The 20,091-nt window shown below is 46.3% G+C and overlaps 1 protein-coding gene across 2 annotated transcripts in view; it reads right to left on the bottom strand.

Moving 5' to 3' along the window:
- The window catches only part of LOC142659523 (ligand of Numb protein X 2-like), a 105,842-nt gene that overhangs the window by 33,346 nt on the left and 52,405 nt on the right, over positions 1–20,091 (bottom strand). For both annotated transcript variants that reach the window (XM_075835733.1, XM_075835734.1), the window contains exon 2: positions 11,359–11,810. In XM_075835733.1, coding sequence (XP_075691848.1) covers positions 11,359–11,741 — 383 coding nt within the window. In that variant the 5' untranslated portion in view covers positions 11,742–11,810. The remainder of the gene's footprint in view (positions 1–11,358; positions 11,811–20,091) is intronic.

The raw sequence follows: 20,091 nt of genomic DNA, 5'->3' as shown, positions 1-20,091 counted from the left end.
AATGCTCCATTTGCAGCAATTACAGCATTGCAGACCTTTGGCATTCTAGCTGTTAATTTGCTGAGGTAATCGGGAGAAATTTCACCCCATGCTTCCAGAAGCCCCTCCCACAAGTTGGATTGGCTTGATGGGCACTTCTTGCTTACCATACGGTCAAGCTGCTCCCACAACAGCTCTATGGGGTTGAGATCTGGTCACTGCGCTGGCCACTCCATTACAGATAGAATACCAGCTGCCTGCTTCTTCCCTAAATAGTTCTTGCATAATTTGGAGGTGTGCTTTGGGTCATTGTCCTGTTGTAGGATGAAATTGGCTCCAATCAAGCGCTGTCCACGGCATGGCGTTGCAAAATGGAGTGATAGCCTTCCTTATTCAAAATCCCTTTTACCTTGTACAAATCTCCCACTTTACCAGCACCAAAGCAACCACAGACCATCACATTACCTCCACCATGCTTGACAGATGGCGTCAGGCACTCTTCCAGCATCTTTTCAGTTGTTTTGCGTCTCACAAATGTTCTTCTGTGTGATCCAAACACCTCAAACTTCGATTCGTCTGTCCATAACACTTTTTTCCAATCTTCCTCTGTCCAATGTCTGTGTGCTTTTGCCCATATTAATCTTTTCCTTTTATTAGCCAGTCTCAGATATGGCTTTTTCTTTGCCACTCTGCCCTGAAGGCCAGTATCCCGGAGTCGCCTCTTCACTGTAGACGTTGACACTGGCGTTTTGCGGGTACTATTTAATGAAGCTGCCAGTTGAGGACCTTTGAGGCATCTATTTCTCAAACTAGAGACTCTAATGTACTTGTCTTGTTGCTCAGTTGTGCAGCGGGGGCTCCCACTTCTCTTTCTACTTTGGTTAGAGCCTGTGTGTGCTGTCCTCTGAAGGGAGTAGTACACACCGTTGTAGGAAATCTTCAGTTTCTTGGCAATTTCTCGCATGGAATAGCCTTCATTTCTAATAACAAGAATAGACTGTAGAGTTTCACATGAAAGCTCTCTTTTTCTAGCCATTTTGAGAGTTCAATCGATTCACAAATGTAATGCTCTAGATTCTCAACTAGCTCAAAGGAAGGTCAGTTTTATAGCTCCTCTAAACAGCAAAACTGTTTACAGCGGTGCTAACATAATTGCACAAGGGTTTTCAAGTGTTTTCTAATCATCCATTAGCCTTCTAACACAGTTAGCAAACACAATGTACCATTAGAACACTGGAGTGATGGTTGCTGGAAATGGGCCTCTATACACCTATGTAGATATTGCATTAAAAACGTTTGCAGCTAGAATAGTCATTTAGCACATTAACAATGTAGCGTGTGTATTTCTGAATAATTTAATGTTATCTTCATTGAAAAAAACCTGTGCTTTTCTTTAAAAAAAATAAGGAAATTTCTAAGTGACCCTAAACTTTTGAACGGTAGTGTGTGTATATGCGTGTATACACACACACACAATGTGTAAGTGTGTGTAGAATATATATATATAGTGTGTGTGTGTGTGTATATATATATATATATATATATATATATATATATATATATATATATATATACACACACAGTGAAGGAAATAAGTATTTGATCCCTTGCTGATTTAGTAAGTTTGCCCACTGTCAAAGACATGAACAGTCTAGAATTTTTAGGCTAGGTTAATTTTACCAGTGAGAGATAGATTATATTTAAAAAAAACAACAGAAAATCACATTGTCAAAATTATATATATGTATTTGCATTGTGCACAGAGAAATAAGTATTTGATCCCTTTGGCAAACAAGACTTAATACTTGGTGGCAAAACCCTTGTTGGCAAGCACAGCAGTCAGACGTTTTTTGTAGTTGATGATGAGGTTTGCACACATGTTAGATGGAATTTTGGCCCACTCCTCTTTGCAGATCATCTGTAAATCATTAAGATTTCGAGGCTGTCGCTTGGCAACTCGGATCTTCAGCTCCCTCCATAAGTTTTCGATGGCATTAAGGTCTGGAGACTGGCTTGGCCACTCCATGACCTTAATGTGCTTCTTTTTGAGCCACTCCTTTGTTGCCTTGGCTGTATGTTTCGGGTCATTGTCGTGCTGGAAGACCCAGCCACGAGCTATTTTTAATGTCCTGGTGGAGGGAAGGAGGTTGTCACTCAGGATTTGACGGTACATGGCTCCATCCATTCTCCCATTGATGCGGTGAAGTAGTCCTGTGCCCTTAGCAGAGAAACACCCCCAAAACATAATGTTTCCACCTCCATGCTTGACAGTGGGGACAGTGTTCTTTGGGTCATAGGCAGCATTTCTCTTCCTCCAAACACGGCGAGTTGAGTTAATGCCAAAAAGCTCAATTTTAGTCTCATCTGACCACAGCACCATCTCCCAAACACTCTCAGAATCATCCAGATATTCATTTGCAAACTTCAGACGGGCCCGTACATGTGCCTTCTTGAGCAGGGGGACCTTGTGGGCACTGCAGGATTTTAATCCATTACGGCGTAATGTGTTACCAATGGTTTTCTTGGTGACTGTGGTCCCAGCTGCCTTGAGATCATTAACAAGTTCCCCCCGTGTAGTTTTCGGCTGAGCTCTCACCTTTCTCAGGATCAAGGATACCCCACGAGGTGAGATTTTGCATGGAGCCCCAGATCGATGTCGATTGACAGTAATTTTGTATGTCTTGCATTTTCTTACTATTGCACCAACAGTTGTCTCCTTCTCACCCAGCGTCTTACTTATGGTTTTGTAGCCCATTCCAGCCTTGTTCAGGTCTATGATCTTGTCCCTGACAACCTTAGAAAGCTCTTTGGTCTTGCCCATGTTGTAGAGGTTAGAGTCAGACTGATTAATAGAGTCTGTAGACAGGAGTCTTTTATACAGGTGACCATTTAAGACAGCTGTCTTTAATGCAGGCACCAAGTTGATTTGGAGCGTGTAACTGGTCTGGAGGAGGCTGAACTCTTAATGGTTGGTAGGGGATCAAATACTTATTTCTCTGTGCACAATGCAAATAAATATATATAATTTTGACTATGTGATTGTCTTTTTTTTTTTTTAAATATAATCTATCTCTCACTGGTAAAATTAACCTAGCCTAAAAATTCTAGAATGTTCATGTCTTTGATAGTGGGCAAACTTACAAAATCAGCAAGGGATCAAATACTTATTTCCTTCACTATATATATATATATACATATATATATATATACATATATATATATATATATATATATATATACACACACATATACATACACACACATATATATGTGTGTGGAAGTGTGTGTATATATGTGTGGAAGTGTGTGTCTATATATATATATATATATATATATATATATATGTGTGTATGTGTGTATGTGTGTGTGTGTGTGTGTGTGTGTGTGTGTGTGTGTGTGTGTGTGTGTGTGTGTGTGTGTGTGTGTTACACAACTATGATGCTAGGAGCCCGGCTCCCTGCAGTGTGTTCGGTCCGGGACTTGCGGCAGAAATACGTTCCGTCCATTACGGACGTAATGTGCTCGTGTGAATCCAGCCTAACTACCTTGTGTCTTGTTGCTGTGCTCAGTCTTGCCATGGTCATATGTGACTTGTGACATGAAACAGTCTTCCACAACCTCGCCTCCGACACAGCTGTTTCTGGTAGTTAATGGCAGGGTTTCAGCCAACATATGAAAATAATGATCATCATCCCGTTTGGCATAATTGGATAATCATACACCTGACTATAATCCTACAAAATCCATGACTTTGTGCAAGTGTACCTAGAAGAAATGATGTTGTTTCTAAGGCAAAAAGAGTGGTCACACCAAATATTTATTTTTGGATTTCTCTTCTGTTCATTCGCTTTGTATTTTGTTAATGGAGGGGGGGGGGGACCCCAACATTCTTAATTTGCAGCATTTTTCCACAATGGTCTAAAACTTTTGGAAACTACTGTGCGTATATATATATATATATATATATATATATATAAAATCACACACACACACACACACACAGTTTAGTCACATTATTATGACCACCTCCTACTTTCGACGTCGGCAGCGCGTAACCTATGAAGGAAGTGATGTGCCGTGGGCTGGCTTGGTGGCTATTTAAGGTGTGTGATAGGCTTTCTCAACACAGATCACTCATTGTTGCCATGGATAAAAGGAGCGATCAGAGTCGTAAAAAAGGGATTATTATTGGCTTTCAGGGCAAGGGTGGCAGTATTTCACAAACAGCGCAGTTTGTGAACTGTTCACGTGATGCTGTGGTGAAGGTGTATCGTCAGCGGAGAAATGGCACGAGGGCCGAACAACGCGCTACAGTGGAGCAGCTCACATAGTAAATCAACCAGCGGGCTAACAGACGTGTCTAAAAAAAAAACAGTTCAGCGAACCCTACTGCGAATGGGGCTCCGAAGCAGATGGTTGGTCACTGCGCCTATGCTAACAAAGGTGCATCAGAAAAAAAAAGTTTTACATTTGGACGGCAGTGTTAGACCACCAATGATTGGCAAAGGGTTGCCTTCTCCGATGAGTCATGTTTTCTGCTTCATCGAACGGATGGACGTTGGCGAGAAACATCAAAGAACGAACACCCTGCAACCATTGCTGGAAGAACACAAGCTTGTAGCAGCAGCGTTATGGTCTGGGGAACTTTTTCATGGCATTCTCTGGGCCCACTCATCCATGTGGAAGGCACTCTGAACTGATTTAGGTATGAATCTATCGTTACAGATCACGTTCACCCATTCATGCTGTTGTCTCCCCTGGGGCTGATGCAATCTTCCACCAAGACAATGCGACATGTCACACAGCTAGAAATATCCAACAGTGGTTGGAAGAGCACGACCAAGTAATTCACCAGACTTGAATCCAATTGAACATCTGTGGGACCACCTAGATCGTCTTGTTCGCTCTATGGACCCTCCCCCACGCACCCTCTAGCCAACGTGGGATGCACTGCAGTCAGCATGTCTCCTGATGCTTGAGACAGAGGGGTCCGGCTACTGTACATTATGCCAATCCACACCATAACCCTGGGAGTAGGACCGGTGTGACATTCCCTTGTGAAGGCCTCTTCATGGCGTTGCCCACGTGGTCTCCAGACCAATCTCCGGCTATTATTGCATCCGAGACAAAAGTGGGATTCGTCGCTGAAGAGGATAGACCTCCATTTCAGTCTCTATTGCCGTCTTGCTGTGCACTATGATAGCCTTTGAGAGCGGTGGGGTGTGGTCAATGGAACAACTGAAGTTGAAAGTCTGGTTCAGAGGCCAATGTCGTGCCAACGCCTTCTGATGGTTTGTGTCGACACTGGTTGCCACCCTAGGCTTGGGATGTGATGTCCAATTTTACTTGCAGTACAGCATGGATAACTACACGCCATTCTTCCAATCAGACGATCCATCTATGAAGCGGTTCGCCTCCACGCACCTCTTGCTGCCACTCCCGTTCGTCGTTCTCCCAACCTCCGGGACAAGCAACGTTATACAGTGCTGACATATTGGCCTAGGCGTGTACTGATGTGCTGCAGTGATAAACCAAGGTTTCTCAGTTCAAAAGATTCTGTCACTCTCAGTTTGTGACAAGTGTCGATAACGGGCACTTCGCCGAACAGGTGGCATCTCACAATCATCCCACACCACTTGATCTGATTTTTGAGGTTTCATGTGGCTAAAAAAAACGTTTCTTTAAATATGCCCCACATGCCACAGATTGGAGCCAAGTGCTTGAAAATGTGATCATTTGCAGATCTTAGCGACACCTGCTACTTCCTCATGCCTAAACTTACGGATTGCAATTTCAATGTTGAGGAATGCGTGGTTAGATAAATACATAAATAGAATACATTTACTATATCTGTTTTTGTTTGAAAGCATTTTGTTGGTTCTAATGTGCTTTTCTGCCCTGAGGTTGGAAATCTGGAGGAAGACGTGTTTCTACTGTGTATTGCATGATTACTTGTCATTTGTACTATTATTTATACAGTGGTTTGGTTCTGGTACAGGCAATGCCAGCTGCTGCAACTTTAAAGGGGTTGTCTGGGTACAGGGCGGTTTTCCATACGGATGACCTATCCACAGGATAGGTCATCAGTATATGATCGGTGGTGGTCTGACATCCGGACCGATCAGCTGTTTTGGCTGCCTTCGGCACCAGATGCCCGTGCCAGAAGCAGATGGCTCCGGTAACAGTATAGCAGCCGTGCTGTAGTACTGCTCCTATTCAAGTGAACAGGAGCAGAGTTGCAGTACTTTAGGACAGCCAGTATACAGTGTACGGAGACATCTGCTTCCGACACTGGCCACTGCATAACATCTGGTTCCCGGAGGCAGCCGTAATAGCGGATAGATGCGTGGTCCGGGTGTCGGACCCCCATTGATCATTCACATCACTTCAATGGGAGAAGAAGGCGGCAATGCCTGTTAATCGCCGCTACATCCGTGTCAGCGATTCAGTGAGCAAGTAGAAATGAAGGGGAAGCAGCACTCGTACGAGCACTGCACCCCTTTCAAAACAGCTGACTGGCGGGAACGTAAGGTTTCCCTCTGGCTTTAAAGAGGCTCTGTCACCACATTATAAGTGGCCTATATTGTACATGATGTGATCGGCGCTGTAATGTAGATTACAGCAGTGTTTTTTATTTAGAAAAACGATCATTTTTGACGGAGTTATGACCTATATTAGCTTTATGCTAATGAGTTTCTCAATGGACAACTGGGCATGTTTTACCATATGACCAAGTGGGCGTTGTACAGAGGAGTGTATGACGCTGACCAATCAGCGTCATACACTTCTCTCCTGTCATTTACACTGCAGATAGCGATATAGCTATATCGCTATTTGCAGTCACATAAACACACTATAACGCTACTCATGTGTCATGACAATGAATATACATTACCTCCAGCCAGGACGTGACGTGTATTCATTCTCCTGACCACTTCTGTAGCGTCTGTGTGATGCACAGCGAGATCTCGCATTGAATGACAGTTTATAGCAGGGGTCTCAAACTCAGCCGGGTAAGTGGGCCGCATATAGAAAAAATGGGAAGTTGACGGGCCGCATTACTTTCAAATTTGATACAATACAAAATTATTGTTAATCAATTGGTTATTTGAACTACTATAACACTATATTACTAGAATAATAATACTACATTACTATAATAATAGCGCTAGGTTTAAAATTTGAGATATTTCTCCACGTGCTTATTTCAACAATCCAGCTTTCCAGTTTAAGTATCGCTAAATGCAGTCCGGCGGCTCAGTTAGCACACGTCAAGATTGGGCAGCCCCTTTTTAGATTGTGCCGCAGTGCCCTCTGTGGATGCTGCCGCAGTGCCCTCTGTGGATAATGCAACACACCCCTAGATAAGGCCACAGTGCCCTCTGTAGATAAGGCCACAGTGCCCTCTGTAGATAAGGCCACAGTGCCCTCTGTAGATAAGGCCACAGTGCCCTCTGTAGATAAGGCCACAGTGCCCTCTGTAGATAAGGCCACAGTGCCCTCTGTAGATAATGCAACACACCCATAGATAATGCCTGTGTCCTCTTCAGATACTGCCACAGTGCCCTCTGTAGAGGCTGCCACAGTGCCCTCTGTAGAGGCTGCCACAGTGCCCTCTGTAGAGGCTGCCACAGTGCCCTCTGTAGAGGCTGCCACAGTGCCCTCTGTAGAGGCTGCCACAGTGCCCTCTGTAGAGGCTGCCACAGTGCCCTCTGTAGAGGCTGCCACAGTGCCCTCTGTAGAGGCTGCCACAGTGCCCTCTGCAGAGGCTGCCACAGTGATGTCAGGGGCTTGCCCAGAGCTGGAGTCCCAGAGCAGAGCCGCTTCTAGCACTCTGCCTGGGATTCCAGCTCTGCTCCTGACATCACTGTCTATATATGGACAGAGATGTCAGGGGCAACCCCAGAGCTGGAGTCCCAGGCAGAGCGCTAGTAGGCTCTTTCTGGGACTCCAGCTGTGCTCCTGACATTACTGGGACTCCTGCTCTGGGGAATCCCCTGACATCATTGTCGATGTATGGACAGCGATGTCAGAGGCTTCCCCAGAGTCCCAGAGCAGAGCCGATAATAGCGCTCTGCCCGGGACTCCGCTCTGGGGAAGACCCTGACACACTGTCCACATATGGGCAGCGATGTCAGGGAATTCCACAGAGTCCCGGAGCGGAGCCTGTACTAGCGCTCTGCCCGGGACTCCGGCTCTGGGGAAGCCCCAGACATCGCTGTTCATATGTGGACAGCGATGTCAGGGAATTCCACAGAGTCCCGGAGCAGAGCCGACACCAGTGCTCTGCTCGGGACTCCGGCTCTGGGGAAGCCCCAGACATCGCTGTTCATATGTGGACAGCGATGTCCGGGAATTCCACAGAGTCCCGGAGCAGAGCCGACACCAGCGCTCTGCTCGGGACTCCGGCTCTGGGGAAGCCCCAGACATCGCTGTTCATATGTGGACAGCGATGTCAGGGAATTCCACAGAGTCCAGGAGCAGAGCCGACACCAGCGCTCTGCTCCGCTCTGGGCAAGACCCTGACACACTGTCCATATATGGGCAGCGATGTCAGGGAATTCCACAGAGTCCCGGAGCAGAGCCGACACCAGCGCTCTGCTCGGGACTCCGGCTCTGTGTCCCGCGGGCCGCAGATGACAGCCCCAGGGGCCGCGTGCTTGAGACCCCTGGTTTACAGCATAATCTCGCGAGACTATGCCTGCTGTGCTGTAAATCACAAGGACGCTACAGAAATGGTCAGGAGAATGAATACACGTCACGTCCTGGCGGGAGGTAATGTATATTCATTGTCATGACACATGAGTAGCGTTATAGTGCGTTTATGTGACTGCAAATAGCGATATAGCTATATCGCTATCTGCAGTGTAAATGAATGGAGAGAAGTCTATGACGCTGATTGGTCAGCGTCATACACTCCTCTGTACTACGCCCACTTGGTCATATAGTAAAACACGCCCAGTTTTCCATTGGGAAACTCATTAGCATAAAGCTAACATAGGTCATAACTCCGTCAAAAATGATCGTTTTTCTAAATAAATAAAAAACTGCTGTAATCTACATTACAGCACCGATCAGATCATGTAATCATGTACAATATAGGGCACCTATAATCTGGTGACAGAGCCTCTTTAAGCCCTTAAAGGGGTTTTCCGGAACCAATTAATCCAATCCTGTTAAACTAAACATGTCAAACCTAATCTTTTTGCAATGTACTTGCGTTTGAAAAGATGTTCCTAGCGGCGTATCTCATCTTCTATCACGTGATGCCTCACTAACTCGAAATTCTAACTTCCGCCTCAGCCCAGTCCACGAGCTCTTACTTCCGTTTTCCGGCAGTCTGAGTGTACGGTCACGTCATAAATGACAACTGTACATGGTGTTAATGGGTTGTACCATGTTCTCTTACTCCTATTCAGAGAATGCGTGGATGATACACACTTTGTCCAACACGCATGCTCTATTCCAGGGTTCAGCAACCTTCGGCACCTGGCACGCTATCCCTGTGTTCAGCGTCGTTGTATGCTGCGGCACTGAAGACAGGGAGACTTGGGGGCAGAGCGGGGAGACAGAGTGACAGGTGAAGTGACGCACTTGCATGCTCTCCACGTGTTCAGCGCCGTTGAATGCTGCGGCGCTGAACACATGGGGAGACTCGGGCAGAGCGGGGAGACCGTGGCAGAGTCGGGAGAGACAGGCGCAGAGTGGAGAGACTCACTGGCATGCTCTCCCCGTGTTCAGCACCATTGTATACTGCGGCGGTGAATACAGGGGGACACACAGGATCTTCAATGGAGAGAAACTAAAGGGGAGGAAACATTGGCGCTTTGACTCACAACAGGAAACGGCCGGTCACAGCAAAATGCGATATAAACAAACTGGAAAATAACCTTAAGGAGGCATAGAATGAAGAAATTGAGCTATAAAAACAGGTGGGGAACATAGGTTGAACAGAAGTAACAGATATAAATGTTTATTAAATTAAAAAAATTTCGGAAAACCACTTTAAAAGGGACTTGGTCACCAGTTTATCAATTCTCTATTGCCAAACTAATCTAGTAGGCGCTTTGCTGCTGATAACTAGTGTGATTTGTTTAAAAAAAAAAAAAAAGTTTATTATTTTAACAGTTAGGAGCATTTTTCTAAATATGTAAATGAGCCTTTATTATACAACTGGGAGGTAACAGAAGCGATTCTCCTCACAGCCTCTGACTGTCCTATCACATGAAGCTGCTTCACACAGCGTGAAACTAAAGCTGGTGGGAAGGTGGATCAATTCAAGAATATCTTAGGCTGTGGACCACCTAGAACAGCGGTGGCATATAAAAGAGGAGATTCTAATCTTTCATATGACACCAGGATCGGAGTTCTAGATGTGACACGACCGGAGATATCACCAGTTGAAAACACAGTCTGGAATGGAAGCTGTATGATATATCACACTGTTGCTGGGCAGGGAAGGGGGAGAAGCTGTATGCCAATTTGACAGCGTCAAACAGAAAACATTACCCCGCCCAGAATGAAAAGAAAGAGTCGCCTCCTATTTGGCTATTAGAGCCACATTTACAAATTTAGATAAATGCTCATAACTTTGCAAATAATAAATGTTTTTTTAAAACAAATCACACTGTAGTTTTCAGCAGCAAAGTGCCTATTAGACTAGTTAGGAGATAGGGAATTGATAAACTGGTGACAGAGTCCCTTTAATAACCACCCAAATGCATTTTCACAGCAGTAAGGACTTATTCCGTAGCGCCGTTTTTTTATGGAGCTGTGTTATAAGCCCGGCACGTGTCCCATGCCAGCTAGAGCGAGTGTCAGGCTGTCCAAAAAATGCAATAAAATAAAAAAGTCGTATGTACCCACCAAAAATTAAGCCGTCATAGAGCTACGTCGGCAGAAAAATAAAAAAAAGTTTAAGTGGTTTTAAAAAAAAAAAAAAGTGCTTTTATCATGCAAAAGTAGTGAAACATAAAAAATCCCCTATATAGCTATATAATTTGGCATTGCCGTAATTGTAACGACCCACAGAATAAATGTATGTTATTTATTCCACACAGTAAATGGTGTCAATTTAAGACTCAAAACAAAATGGCAAAATTTCAGGATTTTTTTCCCATTACGACCCAAATTTCCACGCAAATGTGTTACATGCAGAATTTGCAGCGGATTTCACCTCAATACATTGAAGTGGTGAAATTCGGAGTGAAAAGCCATGAAAAGAATTGACATGCGATGAATTTGAACATCCACAGCATGCTTGTTTTCCACACAGATTTTTTTTTTCCCACTACATTTAGATGGAGTTTTCATCTGTAAATCCGCAGCGTGCATTCACCTTTACAATGTGTTACTGTCAGGCAGCTTAAGCATGTATACCTGTTGCGTAGGTGAGGCTCCAGTTCACATCGCTGCATCACATGCTTACAGTCAACCAGGAAGGGACATATGACACTCAACTTATCCAGCAAATTTCTCACCAAAAGGCTAGATTTGTGACAGTCCTGAAAATACAATTTCTTCCGGTCCATAGGACAAAAGTCCTTCTCATGTAGAAAATTCTTTAGGCACTTGTAGCAGTAAGTGTGACCACATGGAGTGTCCATAGGTTGGAGCAATGGCTGCAAACAGATGTGACAGACCAGCTCATCGTCCACCTCATCTTGGAAGTTGTAGATGTGGTTTTCAGATGTCACGTGAGGCTGGCCACAATCACGACAAAGCTCAAAGGCTGTAGAGGTTACATCCAAAGGGTCAGCCATTGCCTGCACCTTTTTTCAGCTAACAATGTCCTGCCAGGATTACAATCCAAATGTTCACAACATGGCTCTCTAAGGAATAAAAAAAAATATACACATTAAAGAGAGAAAGAAAAACAGTGACTGGTACATGGAATATTGCTGAACAACCGAAACGTTAATAAACTATCACTGTATAAAGAAAGGGTCCTCTCACAAACAAAAATAAAATAAAAAATAAAGTCACATGGAAACCCTAGCAAGTGTTTATTTTCTAGTTGCCTAATCGGCTTGCAAATCAGAGGTGTTTAAAAGCCAGTGGCGCCCAGCAGTGTCCCTGGAAATTAGAATGAATTGTTGCCAACCAATTACATCGGCAAAGTGAAGTATAGCAATCTAGTATTGTACAGGAGATCCTGATGAATGATAAAAAGGAAACAAAACCAACACCAATCTTTTCAAATAACCCCAGAATACACAATATCAGGTCCAGCTTATCTCTCAGTGACTCACAGAAAGTCAAACATCTAGGCACCGAAACCTAATCCACCGGCTCTGGCCATGTCATAATGGAATTTCTACCACTTGATGTCTGTGCCTCCTGCTGCATTGCTTGGACTGTACGTGAAGCTGCAGAATGAGGGAGGTAACAGATAATCTGCAATATGCTAAATACCTGCATGCTCCGATGTTCAGACTATGAAGGCTGTTCCTCTGGTCTATATGCCTAGGGCATGTCGTGACACAATATTACAGGCCTGGATGTTAAGCACAGACACGGGTTAATCTCACAGGTCAGCTATGCTTTGTGTTCTCTCAGTTACTATTGTTTTAGAAATATTTGCAGCACAAGAACAAACAAACAGAGGAAACACAGCAGTAGGTGTGTCACAAGTCACAACCCTCACAGCCCGCCTGCTCGTTCCATACACCAGTTCATTGACACAGGGAAATACATGAGAGGGGTTAAACAGCAGGCATGACATAATCCTGGGACTAGAACGTCAAATATCACTTATCTACTTTACAGGTCCACTGTCCTCTAGAGTACGGTCACTACTTTTTGTTTTAGATGTAGTGACAAATTACATTTTAATTTCTGATCCATCTGTTATTCTAGAAAGTCCTGAGAATGGTCATCAGAAGTTGGGGGTGAATGGCTAGAAAGTGTGTCATGTAAATGTAGGATAGATGCTCAAGGGTTGTGTGGCACAATAAAAGAGGGGGCCGTGGACAAGGCCAGATTATCATAGGCGCAATGGAGCACCGGATATAGGTCACAACAGCTCTACCTGACCCTCGTTCTCCAAACAGGGGAGAACAAGAGGAGAGCAATAAAGACAGGAGCAGAAAGGGCTGCTGGGGTATGAAGCAACCAGAAAGAGTACAATCCAAAGACCAGTCTGACCTCAGCTACACAGACACGCGGTTGAATGTACTGGAGTAAGGCCTCATTCACACGTCAGAATTTTGGTTAGTATTTCACTTCCGTATTTATAAGAAACCGAAATGCACAAGATGACGTCTGTTAATTGCGCAGAATTTCGGTTTTGGTTATTTTTCGATGAATTGCCCAGCCCTCGTTTAGGGGGTAGGTGAATACAGTCAAGGGTGGGGCCAACTTTTGAAAACACTTATCAACCATCCTTTTTTCGCCATTTCTGGGAAAGGATGCGATTTACCTTTACACATTCAGGCAACAGAAAAGGTAGCATGACCCCTGCTTATATGCAAGATCAAAACTACACATCCACTTTATCTGCCATACAACACAATACAAAGCCACAAATACACTCCAACAGAAATTGTGTCGTTTTGCAGCAGTAGGATACGTTTCCTTAGACTTCTTTGAAGAAAGCGTTAAAGTCGGTAATACACATTAGGCCTGCTTCACACGTCCGTGAGATACAGACCGTATATCGTCCATATTTCCCAAGCCGAACACCGTTCAGAGAGCCGGATTCCTGGCATCATAGTCACCCATGATGCTGTGAGTCACTGCCTCCATGCAGGAATACTGTCCCGAACTGAAAACATGGTAAAATATTAGACAGTACTCCCACCATCATATATAACTAGGTCCGGCTCCCTGAACGGTGTTTGGTTCGGAAATATGGTTGACAAACGTTCCCTATCTCATGGGCCAAACTCGGTCGTGTGAAGCAGGCCTAAGATGAAAGTCGCAGAAGTGGCCTATTTTTCAAATTTTAGCCGATCATACTTTTAAAATTCGCAATATCCGATAACGGACAAAAAAAGTGATCGGCCGAGTTACATTCTTTCAGACAGTCGTCAGTTTTAACTAGGAGTGTATGGCATGATTAGCCAGTTCACCCAATCATTTGCCACTTTGCGCATGAGCATTCTGTTTTCTTTTTTTAAATATATCTCTGATCTGCCGGTTCAGTTCAGGATTTTGATGGTCGGATCTTTTGCATTGTGGCCAATCCCAATCTGAAGTGTATGGCCTGCTTTAAATTGAGAAAATCAAGACGCCATGTGGCCAGAGGAGTAATATGTATATTTTCAACTGCTATACCAGGCGGTTGTACTGCAATTTCTTTACGTAAAATCAAGAAGGACATTCCATTTATTTTAATCAATCTGATTAGTGAGACCAAGAATAGAATGAGAAGAATCTGTGTCTTTCCTTCTGCTATAGATGGACATACAAATAGCTGCTCTGCATCATCACATAAAGGACAGCAGTACGTGTGCAGAGCTGTATATTGATGAAATGCCTTCATACATTACTTTTCACTAGTGCATGAGCGGAATCTCTTTTTTATAGCACACAACGCAGCCAGTGCCAAAGGCCTAGGTGACATATTTTACACTCCCACACATCAGCGAAGGAAGCCAGAACAATCGGGATAGATTCACACTTTTTAAACAAGCTGGGATGATCTGCAATGGTGAAAAATAATATTTAATGAAGCGAATGAGCGGTAAACTGTGCAGCACAGCAAAGGTCACACATTATCTGTAAATGAAAAGAAAATAGCCACAATTCTGCAGCTGATCCAGTTAAAGGGAAAAGAGAACTTCTATTTTCTATTAGGCAAGGATCTCACACACAGTTTTGATGCAGTTTTTCCCCATTAAGTTCAATTGAGTAAGGGAAATCCACAACCAATGGAAATTCCACATTTTTTTTTGCCACGGAATAGATGCATTTCCACAGCAAAAGATCAAAATTGGACATAAAAAAAATGTTCAACTGTCAAAAAAAAAAAAACATACTCACCTCCCATGGCACTCCCACAGCAAAGCGTCCCTGCTCCCCCGGCTGGTCTGTGTTAATCCGGCCTCTCAGGATGACGTTTGATGAGGACGAGACGTCATCTCAAAGACCCCCGTGTAATAGGGCTTTAGTCAGAGTTACCCATCACAGAGTGTAAGGTAGATATATTAAAACATATATTTTCCGGTTTCTATCACCAACATATAAGCATTGCTGCACATAGATTATCATCACTCATAATCATATTCTAAATTACTCATCTCAAACACACTAGGGTCAATTTGCAAAAAATATTCATGACCCTGGGATTGTAGAGTTCGTTCAGTTAAGGACTAAACCCCATGGCCCATTTATCTTTTACGTCTCCCTCCCCTTATAGCCACCATCAAAAAACCCCACCAGAATTTACCCATCCCATAAAACACGGACACGTTGGGTTGGATAAATCTTGGCCACAGCAGCCATTTTATTAACAAACATAAATAACAAACAAATTAGTCCATGGAGCTACAAAATCTGGCCCCCCACAACATCTGCATATTTGCCCCCAGCCGTCTCCCACCAGGTATGGGGCACAGTTATAACTCCAGTTGGCTGTCCTTAAATGTCACCACTCCCCGGGACACCACCCAGCAGGAGCCCAAATTGAGCAAGACCACAGATCAATTCTATAATTCGGGAGGGACCATACCCACGATTAATCCCCCCCACACATATTTACCGCCAACTCCAAAGACCCCCAATCCGCCACATGAACATACTTCCAAAACCTTCAAGTATGCGAGCCCCCACCCAGCAACAAAGCACATTCCACCCCCTCCTGGATCCTAAAGGCCCAAAGATCGATGCCAACTGCATTAAGGTGTACCCCATCGCCCAGCCAAAAATTCCCCTGACCGTCCTCGAAGTTATAGTGACGAACGAAAACAGCCCCGTGCCGCACTACGAACACTGAAACCGCCCGATTAACTTTAACACGCGCCTTGTTGATCCGTGCCACAGAACGTGCATGCCGCCAAGATTTCCGTGGGACAATTTCTGACCACACGACCACTACCCCTGGAAAAACGGACCACAGTCGGAGAAGGTCATATTTTATATCTCTAATGAGCTCCCTAAAAGGGCGCTCCCCCAGATCATTGCCCCCACCAGAATGTCAGGTGCCCTATCCAGTTGCGCAAAGCGATGGAAATCAGGAAGAACCCGACTCCAAACCATACCTCTGCGCCCGAACCAGCGCACTCAGACCGCTGGAACCCCAACTGTCTCCCGTTATGGCAGTCGTCAGCCCTCACTGCCCCCCAGTGCACATATGAATGGGTGAGTATCCACACCAGCCGCAGAGAGTAATCTAGAAAAAAGGGGGGTGGGAGATGTGACAATAAAATTAAGTCAACATAACACCGTGCCATTACCTTAAAACACTCACCTCACAAAAACTGACGACGAACGTATGACTGGAACCTACGAGAATCCCACCTGCCGATACGCCTGACCACTTTGGGTCCTAACCCCCAGGCCACCGCCTCCGTCGCTGCCCCGATCCGGAACGAATGAGGTGCGAACCGGGACCCATCCAACCTCAAGACCCCCAAACAGCGGCGCAACATCCATGTGAACTAATAGCGTGACAAGTAAGAGCCGTCCGCATGGAACAGAAATTGCCCACGGACACTCCGTTGAATCTCCTGGTAACGCGATAAACCCTCCACTGGGCACATCTGAGCCCCAGTCGCCTCCCATAGCACCACCCTCCTGCCACGACCATCCTGATCTGTCTTAGACCGCCTAATCCAAAACTCCACCCTCCGGTCCAACAACAACATATCCTCTGCTCGCAACCCCCCAGCCTTCCTAGTGCTAGGCACGACTAATTCCCCTATCTTAAGGGCCCAAAAAAAACGCCCACAAAAAGGCCAAACGGTACAACACAACTTCAAAAAGCAAAAAACCCTCAAAAACTCCCCACAGACGCTCGAACAATGAAAAAGAAACTGGGTGCCGACCATCAGGTAGCACTCTACCCCTACTATAAACCCCCAGGGCCTGGCCAACCAAAAAATCCTTTGTGACATCCCTGAACCCCCGGAGTTTAAAACCAAACGCCAGAGCCGCTACAAAATGATTAACCCTGGATACCGACCAGCCCGCAACTGAAGCCTGACCTAAAAAACCTAACAACGCCACCACCCTAGCTTCATCGCCCCCAAACCGCGGCAGACCAGCTAGCCACACCTCCCAATCCCTCCACACCGTCATAAGCCGACCAAGTACCAGGCGCAAGCGAATACCGAATCAATTGTCCTGAGGCTCGTAAGGCAATTCCCAGAGTCATGCCGGGAAAGCTGTCCCCTCCACGTCCGCCTCCGGAGCCAGCAAACAAAGCCGATCCCGCTGTGAGCGAGAAAGAGCACCCGCTATATCATTCTGAACTCCAGGAACATGCACCGCAATTATCCATGCATTAAGCGACAAACACCGCAACACCAAATGACGAAGCCGCACCACCGGGGCGGAGGAAGCCGTCACATTATTAATAGCCAATACCACCCCCATATTGTCGCAATGAAAACGCATCTTGCTATCCCGGAATCGCTCACTCCAAATCTCCACCGCCACCAGAATAGGAAATCATTCCAGGAAATCAAGGTTCCTTACCAATCCCAGGTCGACCCACACCGAGGGCCACTGTGATGCACACCATTGACCCTTGCAAAAAGCCGCGAACCCCACTCCCCACAGCTGCATCCGTAAACAGCTCCCAGTCTAAACTATCCACCACCGGGGACATAATCAGCGACCGCCCATTATACAACCGTAGAAACTGAGCCCAAACTCCCAAATCTGCCCTATGTTCCCCTGTCAGCCAGACAAAATGATGAGGGGCCTTCACGCCTGCCGTCGCCCCAGACAATCGCCTGCAGAAAACACGCCCCATGGGCATAATCCGACAAGCAAAGTTAAGCTTGCCCAGTAGCCACTGCAAGTCTCTAAGCTGAATTTTTCGCAAATGTCGGGCCCGGCAAACCTCCAGCTTATCCACCAGAAGACGGACCTCCATGTGAACTAAATCAATCGTGATTCCCAGAAAAACTATACACGAGCACGGTCCTTCCGTCTTGTCGGGGGCCAACGGTACCCCAAACAGTTTTGCCACCCATTCAATAGAGCGCAGCAACGTAGCACACAACCGGGAACCCACCGGTCCAACACATAAAAAGTTGTCCAGATAATGGATAACTGACACTTCAAAATAAATGCAGGAATTGAGCACCCCATCGGGAGACATCTATCTATGAAATTAGCCCCGTCCCAATAGCACCCTAACAGCCGCTGGCTATCTGGATGCACCGGGTGGAGGCGGAAAGCAGACTCAATATCGGTTTTTGCCATGAGAGGACCCCTTCCATAACGCCGCACCCATTCTACCGGCACATCAAAGGACGTGTATACCACCGAACAGAGTTCCGGAGCAATTCAGTCATTGACCGACAACCCCCGCGGGTGAGATTATTGATGAATCAACCGAAACTTATTCCGCTCCTTCTTAAGCACCACCCCGAGCGCAGAAACAACAAGGTCGGGAGTAGGAATATCCGTGAAGGGGCCCGCCATCCAACCCAGCAACACTTCCTTGCTCAACTTGTCCCTAACCACCTCAGGACATAGCAGAGCCGAACGCAAATTCCGCAATGAAAAGGGGACCTCATGAGGGGGGATGGGAATACGAAAACAAAAACCTTCAAGCAATAACACCGCCCTCGTCCTATCAGGGAACCTATTTAAGTACAGTTCCATCCTTTCCCACCTCACCGGAGTCAGGCCCATGACCACTGCCCCCCGCTCCCTTCCCCTTCGGGAAACATTTTGCGGACCCGTGTGAAGTCCCGCCACAGGAGGAGCAACTATGCTTGAACTTACAACCAGGCCCGTATTTACATTGGCCCTCATTAAATTGGCAACAGAAACCCGGCTTACTGCCCGACGCCCCCCCTCCTGAAAGGACTGGCCATAACGAACCGGCGCCATAACGCGCAACCACAATCCCTTGTCCTTGTCGTCCCACCTGATATTAAGGCGCACCGCCTTACGCTGCCTAAATTGCTCATCATACCGCAGTCACGTCTGGCCGCCGTAAACCCTATGTGCCTCCCCGATAGCATCCATGTACCCGAAGATGGCGGAGCAATGCTCCGGCGCCTTCTCCCCAATAATACTTGCCAATATGGCAAACGCCTGCAGCCAATTCGCAAATGTTTGGGGAATCAAACGATACCGCCGCTTCTCCTCGTCCTCTTTTTTACTATCAAAACGCTTCCCTTTATCTAAATTGAATTTTTCAAGGGGGAGTAGCGAGAAGATCTCCACATATTTGTCCCTCAGCTCCGATTTCAAATGTGCACCTAACGCGCCTTCAAAACAGATGTACACCTCCCCTTTGGCCTTATCGTCTAAGCGCACCCAGTCCACCTCCTTGCCCTTCTCAGTCTGCACAGACACCGTTACTTCCGCCTCCCTAGTACCTAATACAGATCAACCACAGGCCCCCTGGGCGTTGGAACCCAAGCGGGAAGCGGCGACGGGGAACCCGACGAACCCCCCCCCCCCCCCAACAGCGCGCAAGATCCTCCCGGACACAACCAAGCAAATCTTGAACCTCACCCCCGGTACGTCCAGCTAACGCATCCGACCTACTCCCCGAACCTAACACCGTCCTCCCTTGGGAACCACACCCTTAGCCCCCGGGGACCGAAAAATAGCAGGCAACGAAAAAAGTAGGTGAAATCGATTCACCAGGCTGCGCAGGTGCTGTGTCCCCACCAGCCGGGGTGAAGGACTCATCCTGACGTCTCTCTTCCACATCGATCTCCCACTCGCCAGCCGCATCCGGACCATCCGGATCGGCGCCACACGACCGGCAGCTGTGGCCTGCCCTGGACACATCTCAGGCCACGGGTGACGACATAGGCCTCTGCGCCCGACTATCCAGGACAGCCATCTCCACGCCGCTAGCGGGGCGCTGCCCACCCGGTTACCTCTATCACCGCCGACCGTAGCACACACCTGTGACCAGGCTCATCGACCTCCAACGGGGCTGTCCGACCGTAGCATCGCCAAAACAGCCCGCCG

The sequence above is a fragment of the Rhinoderma darwinii genome, chromosome 8 (genome assembly GCF_050947455.1).
Source record: "Rhinoderma darwinii isolate aRhiDar2 chromosome 8, aRhiDar2.hap1, whole genome shotgun sequence".
In the NCBI taxonomy this organism is placed as follows: Eukaryota; Metazoa; Chordata; class Amphibia; order Anura; family Rhinodermatidae; genus Rhinoderma; species Rhinoderma darwinii.
The sequence above is the reverse complement of the archived record's forward strand: the minus strand, read 5'-3'. Positions and strand labels throughout refer to the sequence as shown.